The 18,947-nt window shown below is 49.3% G+C and overlaps 1 protein-coding gene across 8 annotated transcripts in view; it reads left to right on the top strand.

Annotated features, from left to right (window-relative positions):
* LOC106594011 (sodium/potassium/calcium exchanger 1) overlaps positions 1–18,947 on the top strand; it is a 48,804-nt gene that overhangs the window by 23,461 nt on the left and 6,396 nt on the right. For 5 of the 8 annotated variants that reach the window (XR_006762291.1, XR_006762293.1, XR_006762292.1 and 2 more), the window contains 5 exons: positions 2,031–2,084; positions 3,800–3,853; positions 17,390–17,481; positions 18,423–18,695; positions 18,834–18,923. Coding sequence is in view for 5 of the 8 variants with exons in the window: in XM_045709154.1 (XP_045565110.1) it covers positions 2,031–2,084; positions 3,800–3,853; positions 17,390–17,481; positions 18,423–18,695; positions 18,834–18,923 (563 nt within the window). In the remaining 3 variants the exon portion in view is untranslated. The remainder of the gene's footprint in view (positions 1–2,030; positions 2,085–3,799; positions 3,854–17,389; positions 17,482–18,422; positions 18,696–18,833; positions 18,924–18,947) is intronic. The other 3 variants (XM_045709155.1, XM_045709153.1, XM_045709152.1) reach the window with 2 other exon arrangements.

Below are 18,947 nucleotides of genomic sequence, written 5' to 3'. Positions count from 1 at the left end.
TTTAGCTCAGCTTCACAGCAGCATCAGACTTTTAGCTTCACAGCAGCGTCAGACTGTTAACTCAACTTCACAGCATCATCAGACTGTTAGCTCAGCTTCACAGCAGCATCAGACTGTTAGCTTCACAGAAGCATCAGACTTTTAGCTCAGCTTCACAGCAGCATCAGACTTTTGGCTTCACAGCAGCATCAGACTGTTATCTTCACAGCAGCATCAGACTTTTAGCTTCACAGCATCATGAAACTGTTAGCTCATCTTCACACCGGCATCAGACTGTTAGCTCAGCTTCACAGCATCATCAGACAGTTAGCTCATCTTCACAGCATCATCAGACTGTTAGTTCAGTTTCACAGCAGCATCAGACTGTTAGCTTCACAGAAGCACCAGACTATTTGCTTCACATAAGCATCAGACTGTTAGCTTCACAGAAGCATCAGACTATTAGCTTCACAGCAGCATCAGACTGTTAGTGTCACAGCATCATCAGACTGTTAGCTCAACTTCACAGCAGCATCAGACAGTTAGCTCAGCTTCACAGCAGCATCAGACTGTTAGCTCAGCTTCACAGCGGCATCAGACTGTTAGCTCAGCTTCACAGCAGCATCAGACTGTTAGCTCAGCTTCACAGCAGCATCAGACTGTTAGCTCAGCTTCACAGCATCATCAGACTGTTAACTTCACAGAAGCATCAGACTGTTAACTTCACAGCAGCATCAGACTTTTAGCTCAGCTTCACAGCAGCATCAGACTTTTAGCTTCACAGCAGCATCAGACTTATCTTCACAGCAGCATCAGACTTTTAGCTTCACAGCATCATCAGACTGTTATCTTCACAGCATCATGAAACTGTTAGCTCATCTTCACACTGACATCAGACTGTTAGTTCAGCTTCACAGCAGCATCCGACTGTTAGCTTCACAGCATCATCAGAGTGTTAGCTCAGCTTCACAGCATCATCAGACAGTTAGCTCATCTCCACAGCATCATCAGACTGTTAGCTCAACTTCACAGCACTATCAGACTGTTAGCTCAGCTTCCCAGAAGCATCAGACTATTAGCTTCACAGCAGCATCAGACTGTTAGCTTCACAGCATCATCAGACTGTTAGCTCAGCTTCACAGCAGCATCAGACTTTTAGCTCAGCTTCACAGCAGCACCAGACTTTTTGCTTCACAGCAGCATCAGACTGTTAGCTTCACAGCAGCATCAGACTGTTAGCTTCACAGCAGCATCAGACTGTTAGCTTCACAGCAGCATCAGACTGTTAGCTTCACAGCATCATCAGACTGTTAGCTCAGCTTCACAGCAGCATCAGACTGTTAGCTCAGCTTCACAGCAGCATCAGACTGTTAGCTTCACAGCAGCATCAGACTATTAGCTTCAAAGCAGCATCAGACTGTTAGCTCAGCTTCACAGCAGTATCAGACTGTTAGCTCAGCTTCACAGCAGTATCAGACTGTTAGCTTCACAGAAGCATCAGACTATTAGCTTCACAGCAGCATCAGACTGTTAGCTCAGTGACGCACACAGTCCAGTACAACGAGAGACCTAGAGATAGTCCTATTGAGATAAAGAGATTGGTCGGCCAGAGGCTGGCTCTTATCCAGCCTTTATTAGCCTGTATTGAAAGCTGATTAAGGATCAGAGTGCTGGGAGGGAGGAGGCTGCATGGGGACAGGTCTGGCTGCCTGGTGGCCTGAGGACTCAGTGAAGGTCACTCCAGTAGAGGACAGAACAGTCACATCCCTGTAATCCAGGAACACAGGTGGACTTGACCTCTGCTCTTCACTTATCACACAACATGAGTCTCTAGTGTAAGGTAGTGCCAAGGTGTTGAGAGGCTTTTGAATCAGGTCTCCCCCCCAGGACCAGCTGCTCTAATGGTTACTCCACACCATAGCTCTGGATGTCAGGGGACTTGGGGGAACTGGTAAATACAGAGGCTGACTGAATATCTCTCTCACAGAGATCCTATTAAATGACTTCTAATATGTAATTCTATGGTGTCTTCCATCGTCCCCTTATTCCAGAGACAGGCTTTAGCAGAGATGTTAGAGGCCCTGGTCAGAAGAGAGTTAGACAAGGTAAGAGGGATGTCAACATGTCACCTCTTCCTCATGTTGTCACCCTGTATTGTCACTTCATGCCAGCCCTTCTGAAGGGTTTACATTGTTAGTACATAGGACATCAGTCTGCTATCTATCACTGCAACTTCCATTGTCCTACCGAGAATCTCTTCACCTTCTGTCTACTATCACTCCAACTTCTATTGTCCTACCGAGAGTTACTGAGTATCTCTTCATCTTCAGTCTACCAACTATCACTCCAACTTCTATTGTCCTACCGAGAATCTCTTCACCTTCTGTCTACCATCTATCACTCCAACTTCTATTGTCCTACCGAGAGTTACTGAGTATCTCTTCATCTTCTGTCTACTATCACTCCAACTTCCATTGTCCTACCGAGAGTTACTGAGTATCTCTTCATCTTCTGTCTACCATCTATCACTCCAACTTCCATTGTCCTACCGAGAGTTACTGAGTATCTCTTCATCTTCTGTCTACTATCACTCCAACTTCCATTGTCCTACCGAGAGTTACTGAGTATCTCTTCATCTTCTGTCTACCATCTATCACTCCAACTTCCATTGTCCTACCGAGAGTTACTGAGTATCTCTTCATCTTCTGTCTACCATCTATCACTCCAACTTCTATTGTCCTACCGAGAGTTACTGAGTATCTCTTCATCTTCTGTCTACTATCACTCCAACTTCTATTGTCCTACCGAGAGTTACTGAGTATCTCTTCATCTTCTGTCTACTATCACTCCAACTTCTATTGTCCTACCGAGAGTTACTGAGTATCTCTTCATCTTCAGTCTACTATCACTCCAACTTCCATTGTCCTACCGAGAGTTACTGAGTATCTCTTCATCTTCTGTCTACTATCACTCCAACTTCCATTGTCCTACCGAGAGTTACTGAGTATCTCTTCATCTTCTGTCTACTATCACTCCAACTTCCATTGTCCTACCGAGAGTTACTGAGTATCTCTTCATCTTCAGTCTACTATCACTCCAACTTCCATTGTCCTACCGAGAGTTACTGAGTATCTCTTCATCTTCAGTCTACTATCACTCCAACTTCCATTGTCCTACCGAGAGTTACTGAGTATCTCTTCATCTTCTGTCTACCATCTATCACTCCAACTTCTATTGTCCTACCGAGAGTTACTGAGTATCTCTTCATCTTCTGTCTACTATCACTCTAACTTCCATTGTCCTACCGAGAGTTACTGAGTATCTCTTCATCTTCTGTCTACCATCTATCACTCCAACTTCTATTGTCCTACCGAGAGTTACTGAGTATCTCTTCATCTTCTGTCTACTATCACTCTAACTTCCATTGTCCTACCGAGAGTTACTGAGTATCTCTTCATCTTCTGTCTACCATCTATCACTCCAACTTCTATTGTCCTACCGAGAATCTCCTCACCTTCTGTCTACTATCTATCACTCCAACTTCCATTGTCCTACCGAGAGTTACTGAGTATCTCTTCATCTTCTGTCTACTATCTATCACTCCAAAACAGACGTTTTCATCTCAACTGTATCTCACTCTTCCCTAGAAGAGGATGCTAGTATTCATGCCTCGTATTTTGTTTGTGTGGTACAGTAACTTCGGTTGTGTCTACGGCTCTGCTCATATTTCCTCATACATTACTCTACATGAGGCAGTGGGTGGATATGTTGTATCTCTGTGGTAACTGGTCATTTTACCTGACGTATCTCTGCCAATTAGAAACAACAACCTTTAATGGGGAGGTCAGGACTGAGGTGTCGGTGCAGGGGAAAGGTAAGGCCAACGTTATCCATATATTTAGTGCTTGATTTGGTTAGCTTCTGTCAACGTTCTCCTAACGTTTTGTATACACGTTGCCTTTGGTGGATGTTATCGTTTTTTTGTTCTGTGAATGTTCTCGTAACGTTTTGTATACACGTTGCGTTTGGTGGATGTTATCGTTTTTTTGTTCTGTGAATGTTCTCGTAACGTTCTGTATACACGTTGCGTTTGGTGGATGTTATAGTTTTCGTTCTGTGAATGTTCTCGTAACGTTTTGTTTACATGTTGCGTTTGGTGGATGTTGTCATTATGTTTTGTATGTCCTCGTTACGTTCGTTATGGGTTCTCTTTGCATTTTATTGCGGTGTCTTTGTCTTGGTGTTGTCTGTGAGGCTTTGTGTTAGAGCTGTACTGCTGTCTGTAGGCTACACAGCAGTGATGTGTGTCTAACTGTTATACATGGATGTTTCCGTGCTACTCTACATGAAGTTACGTGTCTCACAATTATCCTTGTAGCTTGTAAAACTAGTTTTGATGGTGTTTGCACTATTTCTTGGTCATTGTTGCTCTTTGAGGCCTGCAAACATTTTTACATTTACATTTACGTCATTTAGCAGACGCTCTTATCCAGTGCAACTTACAAATGGGTGCATTCACCTTATGATATCCAGTGGAACAACCACTTTACAATAGTACATCCATATCTTTTCTTTTTGGGGGGGGGGTAGAAGGATTACTATATCCTATCCCAGGTATTCCTTAAAGAGGTGGGGTTTCAGGTGTCTCTGGAAGGTGGTGATTGACTCCGCTGTCCTGGCGTCGTGAGGGAGCTTGTTCCACCATTGGGGTGCCAGAGCAGCGAACAGTTTTGACTGGGCTGAGCGGGAACTGTGCTTCCGCAGAGGTAGGGAGGCGAGCAGGCCAGAGGTGGATGAACGCAGTGCCCTTGTTTAGGTGTAGGGCCTGATCAGAGCCTGAAGGTACGGAGGTGCCGTTCCCCTCACAGCTCCGTAGGCAAGCACCATGGTCTTGTAGCGGATGCGACCTTCAACTGGAAGCCAGTGGAGAGAGCGGAGGAGCGGGGTGACGTGAGAGAACTTGGGAAGGTTGAACACCAGACGGGCTGCGGCGTTCTGGATGAGTTGTAGGGGTTTAATGGCACAGGCAGGGAGCCCCGCCAACAGGGAGTTGCAGTAATCCAGACGGGAGATGACAAGTGTCTGGATTAGGACCTGCGCCGCTTCCTGTGTAAGGCAGGGTCGTACTCTGCGAATGTTGTATAGCATGAACCTACAGGATTGGGTCACCACCTTGATGTTAGCGGAGAACGACAGGGTGTTGTCCAGGGTCAAGCCGAGGCTCTTAGCACTCTGGGAGGAGGACACAATGGAGTTGTCCACCGTGATGGCGAGATCATGGAAAGGGCAGTCCTTCCCCGGGAGGAAGAGCAGCTCCGTCTTGCCGAGGTTCAGCTTGAGGTGGTGATCCGTCATCCACACTGATATGTCTGCCAGACATGCAGAGATGCGATTCGCCACCTGGTTATCAGAAGGGGGAAAGGAGAAGATTAATTGTGTGTCGTCTGCGTAGCAATGATAGGAGAGACCATGTGAGGATATGACAGAGCCAAGTGACTTGGTGTATAGCGAGAATAGGAGAGGGCCTAGAACTGAGCCCTGGGGACACCAGTGGTGAGAGCACGTGGTGCGGAGACGGATTCTCGCCACACCACCTGGTAGGAGCGACCTGTCAGGTAGGACGCAATCCAAGAGTGAGCCCCGCCGGAGATGCCAAACTCGGAGAGGGTGGAGAGGAGGATCTGATGGTTCACAGTATCAAAGGCAGCAGATAGGTCTAGAAGGATGAGAGCAGAGGAGAGAGAGTTAGCTTTAGCAGTGCGGAGAGCCTCCGTGACACAGAGAAGAGCAGTCTCAGTTGAATGACCAGCCTTGAAACCTGACTGATTTGGATCAAGAAGGTCATTCTGAGAGAGATAGCAGGAGAGCTGGCCAAGGACGGCACGCTCAAGAGTTTTGGAGAGAAAATAAAGAAGGGATACTGGTCTGTAGTTGTTGACATCGGAGGGATTGAGTGTAGGTTTTTTGAGAAGGGGTGCAACTCTTGCTCTCTTGAAGACAGAAGGGATGTAGCCAGCGGTCAAGGATGAGTTGATGAGCGAGGTGAGGAAGGGAGAAGGTCTCCGGAAATGGTCTGGAGAAGAGAGGAGGGGATAGGGTCAAGCGGGCAGGTTGTTGGGCGGCTGGCCGTCACAAGACGCAAGATTTCATCTGGAGTGAGAGGGGAGAAAGAGGTCAAAGCATAAGGTAGGGCAATGTGAGCAGGACCAGCGGTGTCGTTTGACTTAACAAACGAGGATCGGATGTCGTCGACCTTCTTTTCAAAATGGTTGACGAAGTCATCCACAGAGAGGGAGGAGGGGGGGAGGAGGATTCAGGAGGGAGGAGAAGGTGGCAAAGAGCTTCCTAGGGTTAGAGGCAGATGCTTGGAAGTTAGAGTGGTAGAAAGTGGCTTTAGCAGCAGAAACGGAGGAGGAAAATGTAGAGAGGAGGGAGTGAAAAGATGCCAGGTCCGCAGGGAGGCTAGTTTTCCTCCATTTCCACTCGGCTGCCCGGAGCCCTGTTCTGTGAGCTCGCAATGAGTCGTCAAGCCACGGAGCAGGAGGGGAGGACCGAGCCGGCCTGGAGGATAGGGGACATAGAGAATCAAAGGATGCAGAAAGGGAGGAGAGGAGGGTTGAGGAGGCAGAATCAGGAGATTGGTTGGAGAAGGATTGAGCAGAGGGAAGAGATGATAGGATGGAAGAGGAGAGAGTAGCAGGAGAGAGAGAGAGCGAAGGTTGCGATGGCGCAATACCATCTGAGTAGGGGCAGAGTGAGTAGTGTTGGAGGAGAGCGAGAGGGAAAAGGATACAAGGTAGTGATCGGAGACTTGGAGGGGAGTTGCAGTGAGATTAGTAGAAGAACAGCATCTAGTGAAGATGAGGTCAAGCGTATGAGTAGGGGGGGACGGTGAGAGGGTGAGGTCAAAAGAGGAGAGGAGTGGAAAGAAGGAGGCAGAGAGAAATGAGTCAAAGGTAGACGTAGGGAGGTTAAAGTCACCCAGAACTGTGAGGGGTGAGCCATCCTCAGGAAAGGAACTTATCAAGGCGTCAAGCTCATTGATGAACTCTCCAAGGGAACCTGGAGGGCGATAAATGATAAGGATGTTAAGCTTGAATGGGCTAGTGATTGTGACAGCATGGAATTCAAAGGAGGAGATAGACAGATGGGTCAGGGGAGAAAGAGAGAATGTCCACTTGGGAGAGATGAGGATTCCAGTGCCACCACCCCGCTGACCAGATGCTCTCGGGGTATGCGAGAACACGTGGTCAGACGAGGAGAGAGCAGTAGGAGTAGCAGTGTTTTCTGTGGTAATCCATGTTTCTGTCAGCACCAAGAAGTCGAGGGACTGGAGGGTAGCATAGGCTGAGATGAACTCTGCCTTGTTGGCCGCAGACCGGCAGTTCCAGAGGCTGCCGGAGACCTGGAACTCCACGTGGGTCGTGCGCGCTGGGACCACCAGGTTAGAGTGGCAGCGGCCACGCGGTGTGAAGCGTTTGTATGGCCTGTGCAGAGAGGAGAGAACAGGGATAGACCGACACATAGTTGATAGGCTACAGGAGAGGCTACGCTAATGCAAAGGAGATTGGCATGAAAAATTAACTAAACAACTGGGGAAGCGAGAGAGCAGGGCCTCCTTCACTAACAATTCACTGAAACACTAAAACGCTAAAATATAACTTTTCTAGCTACCACTAGAAATTAAAAATGATGTAAACTAAAGTGGTTCAATGTTTCCAGGAATAGGCTCATGACCTGTTGTTGATGAGAAACAGTCACAGACATTTTAAACAGCTCAAAATCTGCTGTACGTGGTATTCCTCAATGTTTCACACTGCACTGAGGAATAGAGTTAACCCAGCAGCCAGAGGGAAGGTAGACGGTAGGACACACTGCACTGAGGAATAGAGTTAACCCAGCAGCCAGAGGGAAGGTAGACGGTAGGACACACTGCAGGTCTATAGGTGAGATCCAGACCTGTAGGTGAGATCCAGACCTGTAGGTGAGATCCAGGCCTATAGGTGAGATCCAGGCCCGTAGGTGAGATCCAGGCCTATAGGTGAGTTCCAGGCCTATAGGTGAGATCCAGGCCTATAGGTGAGTTCCAGGCCTATAGGTGAGATCCAGGCCTATAGGTGAGATCCAGGCCTATAGGTAAGATCCAGGCTTTTAGGTGAGACCCAGGCCTATAGGTGAGATCCAGGCCTATAGGTGAGTTCCAGGCCTATAGGTGAGATCCAGGCCTATAGGTGAGTTCCAGGCCTATAGGTGAGATCCAGGCCTATAGGTGAGATCCAGGCCTATAGGTGAGATCCAGGCTTTTAGGTGAGACCCAGGCCTATAGGTGAGATCCAGGTCTGAAGGTGAGATCCAGGTCTATAGGTGAGATCCAGGTCTGAAGGTGAGATCCAGGTCTATAGGTGAGATCCAGGTCTATAGGTGAGATCCAGGCCTGTAGGTGAGATCCAGGCGTATAGGTGAGATCCAGGTCTATAGGTGAGATCCAGGTCTATAGGTGAAATCCAGGCCTAGAGATGAGATCCAGGCCTATAGGTGAGATCCAGGTCTGGAGGTGAGATCCAGGTCTATAGGTGAGATCCAGGTCTATAGGTGAGATTCAGGTCTATAGGTGAGATCCAGGTCTATAGGTGAGATCCAGGCCTATAGGTGAGATCCAGGCCTATAGGTGAGATCCAGAACTATAGGTGAGATCCAGGTCTATAGGTGAGATCCAGGCCTAGAGGTGAGATCCAGGTCTATAGGTGAGATCCAGGTCTATAGGTGAGATCCAGGTCTATAGGTGAGATCCAGGTCTATAGGTGAGATCCAGGTCTATAGGTGAGATCCAGAACTATAGTTGAGATCCAGGTCTATAGGGGAGATCCAGGTCTATAGGTGAGATCCAGGTCTATAGGTGAGATCCAGAACTATAGGTGAGATCCAGAACTATAGGTGAGATCCAGAACTATAGTTGAGATCCAGACCTACTATTTATGTTGTGTGACGGTGTTGTAAGTTTCTATGGAAACAGACCTATAGGTGACATCCAGTAACAAAACAATGGCTGTCAGTCCTGTCCTCCTTCTTCACTGTATGGGGTGTGTTGGTGTGACTCCTAGTGGGGTGTGACTCCTAGTGTGGTGTGTTGGTGTGACTCCTAGTGGGGTGTGTTGGTGTGACTCCTAGTGTGGTGTGCTGCTGTGACTCCTAGTGGGGTGTGACTCCTAGTGTGGTGTGTTGGTGTGACTCCTAGTGGGGTGTGATTCCTAGTGGGGTGTGCTGGTGTGACTCCTAGTGTGGTCTCTTGGTGTGACTCCTAGTGGGGTGTGACTCCTAGTGGGGTGTGTTGGTGTGACTCCTAGTGGGGTGTGACTCCAAGTGGGGTGTGTTGATGTGACTTCTAGTGGGGTGAGACTCCTAGTGGGGTGTGTTGGTGTGACTCCTAGTGGGGTGTGTTGATGTGACTTCTAGTGGGGTGTGACTCCTAGTGGGGTGTGCTGGTGTGACTCCTAGTGGGGTGTGTTGATGTGACTTCTAGTGGGGTGTGAGTCCTAGTGGGGTGTGTTGGTGTGACTCCTAGTGGGGTGTGACTCCAAGTGGGGTGTGTTGGTGTGACTCCTAGTGGAGTGTGACTCCTAGTTGGGTGTGTTGGTGTGACTCCTAGTGGGGTGTGTTGATGTGACTCCTAGTGTGGTGTGACTCCTAGTGTGGTGTGACTCCTAGTGCGGTGTGTTGGTGTGACTCCTAGTGGGATGTGTTGATGTGACTCCTAGTGTGGTGTGCTGCTGTACTCCTAGTGGGGTGTGACTCCTAGTGGGCTGTGACTCCTAGTGGGGTGTGTTGATGTGACTCCAAGTGGGATGTATTGATGTGAATCCTAGTGGGGTGGGTTGATGTGACTCTTAGTGGGGTGTGACTCCTAGTGTGGTGTGACTCCTAGTGTGGTGTGCTGATGTGACTCCTAGTGGGGTGTGACTCCTAGTGGGGTGTGTTGATGTGACTCCTAGTGTGGTGTGACTCCTAGTGTTGTGTGTTGATGTGACTCCTAGTGGGGTGTGTTGATGTGACTCCTAGTGGTGGTGTGATTCCTAGTGTTGTGTGTTGATGTGACTCCTAGTGTGGTGTGACTCCTAGTGTTGTGTGTTGATGTGACTCCTAGTGCGGTGTGTTGATGTGACTCCTAGTGTGGTGTGACTCCTAGTGGGGTGTGTTGATGTGACTCTGTGTGCGGTGTGTTGGTGTGACTCCTAGTGTGGTGTGTTGATGTGAGTCCTCGTGTGGTGTGTTGATGTGACTCCTAGTGTGGTGTGTTGATGTGACTCCTAGTGTGGTGTGACTCCTAGTGGGGTGTGTTGATGTGACTACTAATCGGGTGTGTTGGTGTGAATTCTACTGGGGTGTGTTGGTGTGACTCCTAGTGGGGTGTGTTGATGTGACTCATAGTGGGGTGTGTTGATGTGACTCCTAGTGTGGTGTGTTGATGTGACTCCTAGTGTGGTGTGACTCCTAGTGGGGTGTGTTGATGTGACTCCTAATCGGGTGTGTTGGTGTGAATTCTACTGGGGTGTGTTGGTGTGACTCCTAGTGGGGTGTGTTGATGTGACTCCTAGTGGGGTGTGTTGATGTGACTCCTACTGGGGTGTGTTGGTATGACTCCTAGTGGGGTGTGTTGATGTGACTCCTACTGGGGTGTGTTGGTATGACTCCTAGTGGGGTGTGTTGATGTGACTCCTAGTGGGGTGTGTTGATATGACTCCTAGTGGGGTGTGACTCCTAGTGGGGTGTGACTCCTAGTGTGGTGTGACTCCTAGTGGGGTGTGTTGATGTGACTCTGTGTGCGGTGTGTTGGTGTGACTCCTAGTGGGGTGTGTTGATGTGAGTCCTCGTGTGGTGTGTTGATGTGACTCCTAGTGTGGTGTGACTCCTAGTGGGGTGTGTTGATGTGACTCCTAATGGGGTGTGTTGGTGTGACTCCTAGTGTGGTGTGTTGATGTAACTCCTAGTGGGGTGTGTTGATGTGACTCCTACTGGGGTGTGTTGATGTGACTCCTACTGGGGTGTGTTGGTGTGACTCCTAGTGGGGTGTGACTCCTAGTGGGGTGTGACTCCTAGTGGGGTGTGTTGATGTGACTCCTAGTGGGGTGTGTTGGTGTGACTCCTAGTGGGGTGTGTTGATGTGACTCCTAGTGGGGTGTGACTCCTAGTGGGGTGTGTTGATGTGACTCCAACTGGGGTGTGTTGATGTGACTCCTAGTGGGGTGTGTTGATGTGACTCCTACTGGGGTGTGTATGTGTGACTCCTAGTGGAGTGTGTTGGTGTGATTCCTAGTGGGGTGTGTTGATGTGACTCCTAGTGGGGTGTGTTTGTGTGACTCCTAGTGGGGTGTGTTGATGTGACTCCTAGTGTGGTGTGTTGATGTGACTCCTAGTGGGGTGTGTTGATGTGACTCCTATTGTGGTGTGTTTGTGTGACTCCTAGTGGGGTGTGTTGATGTGACTCCTAGTGGGGTGTGTTGATGTGACTCCTAGTGTGGTGTGTTGATGTGACTCCTAGTGGGGTGTGTTGATGTGACTCCTAGTGGGGTGTGTTGATGTGACTCCTAGTGGGGTGTGTTGATGTGACTCCTAGTGGGGTGTGTTGATGTAACTCCTAGTGGGGTGTGTTGATGTGACTCCTAGTGGGGTGTGTTGATGTGACTCCTAGTGGGGTGTGTTGATGCGACTCCTAGTGGGGTGTGACTCCTAGTGGGGTGTGACTCCTAGTGGGGTGTGCTGATGTGACTCCTAGTGTGGTGTGACTCCTAGTGGGGTGTGTTGATGTGACTCCTAGTGGGGTGTGTTGATGTAACTCCTAGTGGGGTGTGTTGATGTGACTCCTAGTGGGGTGTGTTGATGTGACTCCTAGTGGGGTGTGTTGATGTAACTCCTAGTGGGTTTTGTTGATGTGACTCTTACTGGGGTGTGTTGGTGTGACTCCTAGTGGGGTGTGTTGATGTGACTCATAGTGGGGTGTGTTGTTGTGACTCCTAGTGGGGTGTGTTGATGTGACTCCTAGTGGTGTGTGTTGATGTGACTCCTAGTGGGGTGTGTTGGTGTGACTCCTAGTGGGGTGTGTTGATGTGACTCCTAGTGGGGTGTGACTCCTAGTGGGTTGTGTTGATGTGACTCCTAGTGGGGTGTGTTGATGTGACTCCTAGTGGGGTGTGTTGGTGTGACTCCTAGTGGGGTGTGTTGATGTGACTCCTAGTGGGGTGTGACTCCTAGTGGGGTGTGTTGATGTGACTCCTAGTGTGGTGTGACTCCTAGTGGGGTGTGTTGATGTAACTCCTAGTGGGGTGTGTTGATGTGACTCCTAGTGGGGTGTGTTGATGTGACTCCTAGTGGGGTGTGTTGATGTAACTCCTAGTGGGTTTTGTTGATGTGACTCTTACTGGGGTGTGTTGGTGTGACTCCTAGTGGGGTGTGTTGATGTGACTCATAGTGGGGTGTGTTGGTGTGACTCCTAGTGGGGTGTGTTGATGTGACTCCTAGTGGGGTGTGTTGATGTGACTCCTAGTGGGGTGTGTTGGTGTGACTCCTAGTGGGGTGTGTTGATGTGACTCCTAGTGGGGTGTGTTGATGTGACTCCTAGTGGGGTGTGTTGATGTGACTCCTACTGGGGTGTGTTGATGTGACTCCTACTGGGGTGTGACTCCTAGTGGGGTGTGTTTATGTGACTCCTAGTGGGGTGTGTTGATGTGACTCCTACTGGGGTGTGTTGATGTGACTCCTACTGGGGTGTGTTTATGTGACTCCTAGTGGGGTGTGTTGGTGTGACTCCTAGTGTGGTGTGTTGATGTGACTCCTAGTGGGGTGTGTTGATGTGACTCTTATCGTGGTGTGTTCAATTCACTCCTAGTGAATTAGTGGGGTGTGTTGGTGTGACTCCTAGTGTGATGTGACTTTTAGTGGGTTGTGACTCCTAGTGGGGTGTGTTGATGTGACTCCTAGTGTGATGTGACTCCCAGTGTGGTGTGTTTTTTAGTGCGGTGTGTTGATGTGACTCCTAGTGGGGTGTGACTCCTATTGGGGTGTGACTCCTATTGGGGTGTGACTCCTAGTGGGGTGTGTTGATGTGACTCCTAGTGGAAATTGTCATCGGCGGCTCTCCTCAGGAGCCCCCGATGACTGAATCTTGTGACTGAATTGAGAAAAAGGTGTTTATTTCCCCTGGTAGGGTGGTGTTGGAGACACAATGTGGCTGGCTTTCTTTTTGTAATCTGTGATTGTTGGAGCTCCTGCCACATACGCCTTGTGTCCAGCCCTCTGAATTGCTCCTCCACTTGAACCCTATGCTTGTGTGTCGATCTGCGGCTGTTGTATCTGTACTGTTTCACCTATTTTCCCCGGTCACCTTGCCCTGTTTATAAGCAGCAGCTCTCTCTTTCAGTTTTCCTACAAGGCTGCTATCAATTCACTTTTTTGGGATTTGAGAACGTTTTGAAATACACTATCGGTAACATGTCATCTATGCATTTTTTGATGAATCCGGTGACTGAGTCGGTGTATATATTGACGTTATCTCCGGTGACTGAGTCGGTGTATATATTGACGTTATCTCCGGTGACTGAGTCGGTGTATATATTGACGTTATCTCCGGTGACTGAGTCGGTGTATATATTGACGTTATCTCCAGAGACGACCCAGAACATATTCCAGCCCACGTGATCAAAGCAGTCTTGGAGGGTAAATTCTGATTGGTCGGACCAACGCTGTACAGACCTGACCGACAGGAACTTCCCTCTTGAGTTTTTGTTTGTAGGCGGGGAGAAGCAGGATGGAGTCATGGTCGGATTTGCCGAAAGGAGGACGGGAAAGGGCCTTATACCCGTGTCGAAAAGGCGTGTAGCAGTGGTCCAGAGTAGAATTTCCGCGAGTTAGACAGTCGAGGTGTTGGTAATAATTTGGGATACGGTTCTCAAATTACTTTTGAGAACTGCAACAATGAACACTGCCTCCGTGTATGCAGTCTCCAGTTTGTTCAGGGTCCAATGAAGATCTTGGAGCTCCTTCTTGGTGTCAGATTGGGGCTGGATATACACAGCCATGGCGATTATCCATGAGAACACTTTCTGAAGGTGAAAAAGGGCGTCATTTGATGACCAAGTATTCCTGGTAAGATGGGGCCGACAGAGGGCGTCTCGCCTCGCGCTCTGATAAAACATTGCACATTTCTTTTGTGTGTTTTCCAAACATTTTCTTAATCAGTTTGTTTTGTGCATTATAACATACACCTGAGTAGAACTATTAGAATACGAATCGTTGGGTACTCACCGTCCACCCGAACTCCCGAGTTCTCTGAGACGGCGAAACAATGGACTACCTTCTTCAGCGAGGTGCCGAGCTGCTTGGGAGTCCTACAGGAGAGTAGGAAGCGAAGACACTGACGGAGAGGCAGACGTGGCAGGGTTTTACTGAGATTAAGACGCCGGCCGACCCATCCTCCATTAACGAGCATTCTACTCGCCAGTGTTCAATCATTAATGAACAAACTTGGCGAACTCAGGGCGAGGATCTCCTTCCAGAGGGACATCAGATCCTGCAACATACTCTGTTTTTCTGAGACTTTCCTCTGACATCCTGATGGATTACATACAACTGGCAGGTTTTACCGTTTTCTGAGTGGATAGGAAGCTGGCTCTCTCTGGCAAGAACAAAGGTGGTGGGCTCTGCTTTATGATCAACAACACATGGTGCGACGGAGGAAACATACAGGAACTTGCGAGCTTCTAATCCCCCGACTTGGAATACTTTCTCATCAAATGTTGCCCTGGGTGTTGACAGGGTGGTATGCTGCTGGCTATTATTATTGTTATTATTATGATTATTATTATATTGTAGGCCTATGTCATATGCCAAAAACTATGTAACTAAAGATTAACGAACCATGAATCAAAAAGACGATTACCCCTTCCTCTGGGTTAAGGCCGTGCAGGGCCCCATCTGCATGTTAATCTCAGTGTTGATTGGGTCTGGGTTAAGGCCGTGCAGGGCACCATCTGCATGTTAATATCAGTGTTGATTGGGTCTGGGTTAAGGCCGTGCAGGGCCCCATCTGCATGTTAATCTCAGTGTTGATTGGGTCTGGGTTAAGGCCGTGCAGGGCCCCATCTGCATGTTAATATCAGTGTTGATTGGGTCTGGGTTAAGGCCGTGCAGGGCCCCATCTGCATGTTAATATCAGTGTTGATTGGGTCTGGGTTAAGGCCGTGCAGGGCCCCATCTGCATGTTAATATCAGTGTTGATTGGGCCTGGGTTAAGGCCGTGCAGGGCCCCATCTGCATGTTAATATCAGTGTTGATTGGGTCTGGGTTAAGGCCGTGCAGGGCCCCATCTGCATGTTAATATCAGTGTTGATTGGGCCTGGGTTAAGGCCGTGCAGGGCCCCATCTGCATGTTAATATCAGTGTTGATTGGGTCGGTGTTAAGGCCGTGCAGGGCCCCATCTGCATGTTAATCTCAGTGTTGATTGGGTCTGGGTTAAGGCCGTGCAGGGCCCCATCTGCATGTTAATATCAGTGTTGATTGGGTCTGGGTTAAGGCCGCTCCAGTGTGTGGTCGTCATAACCCTGAGAGACTGTAATGGCCTGGACCACTGAAGGACCTCATTAGATCACACACACACGCACGCACGCACGCAGAGAGAGAGAGGCCCAATGATTACAGGGTACAAACCCAAATCAACCCCACCACTACCCCTGCTCCAACAAGCACAACTCAATCCAGAGATGGTGGACCGACCACAACAACAGAGAAAAATGCACACGTGAACAACACACGTGTCTGTATCAATGTACCGACTTTCCAGTTATTACAGACTAACAACACATCACACCACACTATGAGTCACATCAACACACCCCACTAGGAGTCACACCCCACTAGGAGTCACACCAACAAACCCCTCTAGGAGTCACACCCCACTAGGAGTCACATCAACACACCCCACTATGAGTCACATCAACACACCCCACTAGGAGTCACACCCCACTAGGATTCACACCAACAAACCCCACTAGGAGTCACACCCCACTAGGAGTCACATCAACACACCCCACTAGGAGTCACACCAACACACCCCACTAGGAGTCACACCAACACACCCCACTAGGAGTCACATCAACACACCCCACTAGGAGTCACATCAACACACACCACCAGGAGTCACACCAACACACCACACTAGGAGTCACATCAACACACCCCACTATGAGTCACATCAACACACCACACTAGGAGTCACACCCCACTAGGAGTCACATCAACACACCCCACTAGGAGTCACACCCCACTAGGAGTCACATCAACACACCCCACTAGGAGTCACATCAACACACCCCACTAGGAGTCACATCAACACACCCCACTAGGAGTCACACCCCACTAGGAGTCACATCAACACACCCCACTATGAGTCACATCAACACACCCCACTAGGAGTCACACCCCACTAGGAGTCACATCAACACACCCCACTAGGAGACACACCCCACTATGAGTCACATCAACACACCACACTATGAGTCACATCAACACACACCACCAGGAGTCACACCAACACACCCCACTAGGAGTCACACCAACACACCCCACTATGAGTCACACCCCACTATGAGTCACACCACACTAGGAGTCACACCAACACACCACACTAGGAGTCACATCAACACACCCCACTAGGAGTCACACCAACACACCCCACTAGGAGTCACACCCCACTATGAGTCACATCAACACACCCCACTAGGAGTCACACCCCACTAGGAGTCACACGGTCACCTACCTTACCTGCTGCTCCCCCTAGGGACAACCCCCTTGGCTAAATACCCAATCTGGCCCTCATACCATCATGGTCACCTAATCATCCCCAGCTTCCAATTGGTTCATTCATCCCCCTCCTCTCCCCTGTAACTATTCCCCAGGTCGTTGCTGTAAATGAGAATGTGTTCTCAGTCAACTTCCTGGTAAAATAAATAAATATATATATATATATATACCTTGAACATATGTACCATGTGGCTCAGTTGGTAGAGCATGGCACTTCCAATGCCAGGGTTGTGGGTTCAATTCCCACGGGGGACCAGTACAAATGAAAACGTATGCAGTCACTACTGTAGTGACTCCGGATAAGAGAGTCTGCTAAATGACTCACTACTGTAAGTGGCTCTGGATAAGAGAATCTGCTAAATGACTCACTACTGTAGTGACTCCGGATAAGAGAGTCTGCTAAATGACTCACTACTGTAAGTGGCTCTGGATATGAGAATCTGCTAAATGACTCACTACTGTAGTGACTCTGGATAAGAGAGTCTGCTAAATGACTCACATGTAAAGGTAAACATCTGACATGTTGCTTATTGGTTGTGTCTTGTGTCTGTCTGTTTTCAGCTGGACCTGAGAAGACTGAGCAGGCCGAACCCTCGACCTCCCAGACCACACCTAAAGAAGAGGAGAAACCAGGCCCGTCAGAGACTCAGACGGTAGAGAGAGAGGAGAGGGGAGAGAGGAGAGAGAGGAGAGAGAGGAGAGAGGAGAGAGAGGAGAGAGAGGAGAGAGGAGAGAGAGGAGAGAGGAGAGAGAGGAGAGAGGATAGAGGGGGGAGAGAGGAGAGAGGGGGAGAGAGGAGAGAGAGGAGAGAGAGGAGAGAGGAGGGAGAGGGGGGAGAGAGGAGAGAGAGGAGAGAGGAGAGAGGGGGGAGAGAGGAGAGAGAGGAGAGAGGAGAGAGCCGAGAGAGGAGAGAGGGGGAGAGAGGAGAGAGAGGGGGAGAGAGGAGAGAGAGGAGAAACCAGGCCCGTCAGAGACTCAGACGGTAGAGCGAGAGGGGAGAGAGAGGAGAGAGGGGGGAGAGAGGAGAGAGAGGAGAAACCAGGCCCGTCAGAGACTCAGACGGTAGAGAGAGGAGAGAGAGAGGAGAGAGGGGGGAGAGAGGAGAGAGAGGAGAAACCAGGCCCGTCAGAGACTCAGATGGTAGAGAGAGGAGAGAGAGGAGAGAGGGGGGAGAGAGAGAGGAGAGAGAGGGGAGAGAGAGGGGAGAGAGGAGAAACCACGCTCGTGAGAGAGGGGAAAGAGGAGAGAGAGGAGAGAGAGGGGAGAGAGAGGGGAGAGAGAGAGGAGAGAGAGGAGAGAGAGGGAGAGAGGGGAGAGAGAGGAGAGAGGGGAGAGGAGAGAGGGGGAAGAGAGGAGAGAGAGGAGAAACCAGGCCCGTCTGAGACTCAGACGGTAGAGAGGGGAGAGAGAGAGAGAGGAGAGAGGAGAGAGAGGGGAGAGAGAGGAGAGAGAGGGGAGAGAGAGGAGAGAGGGGAGAGAGGATAGAGGAGAAGAGAGAGTGGAGAGAGGAGAGGGAGAGTGGAGAGAGATAGGAGAGAGTTAATTCATAACACTACTCTACCCACTACAACCCTTCACCCTCTCTCTTCACTAGGACCAGGGGTCAGCAGGTGAAGGGGGGTCTGACGGCTCAGACAGCGGTGAGGAGGACGAGAGCGAAGAAGAGAGCGAGGATGAGGAAGATGAGGATGATGAAGACGAAGCGGATGATGAGGAAAATAAAGATGAAGAAGAGGAAGAGGGTGAAGAGAATGAGGAACCTCTGTCGTTAGAATGGCCAGACACCAGGCGTAAACAGGCCACATATCTTTTTCTCCTACCGATAGTGTTCCCTCTGTGGCTCACTGTGCCCGACGTACGCAACCCAGTACGTATCACCTTCATTTCTGTGTTACATTCACCTCATTTATGTACTGTGTTTGTGTCCTGCAAAGTGGCCAAAATGTAGAACACAAAATATCTTCTAATGTATGTTGATATGAGCTTCCTGTGAGTTCTTCCTCAGGCTTCCAGAAAATACTTTGCCATGACGTTTATTGGTTCCATCACGTGGATCGCTGTGTTCTCCTATCTAATGGTCTGGTGGGCACATCAGGTACCACTCTGGTTGGATTTTAGA

The sequence above is a fragment of the Salmo salar genome, chromosome ssa26, assembly GCF_905237065.1.
Source record: "Salmo salar chromosome ssa26, Ssal_v3.1, whole genome shotgun sequence".
Lineage (NCBI taxonomy): Eukaryota > Metazoa > Chordata > Actinopteri > Salmoniformes > Salmonidae > Salmo > Salmo salar.
Note: the sequence above shows the minus strand (reverse complement) of the source record. Positions and strands in the feature narration are given on the sequence as shown.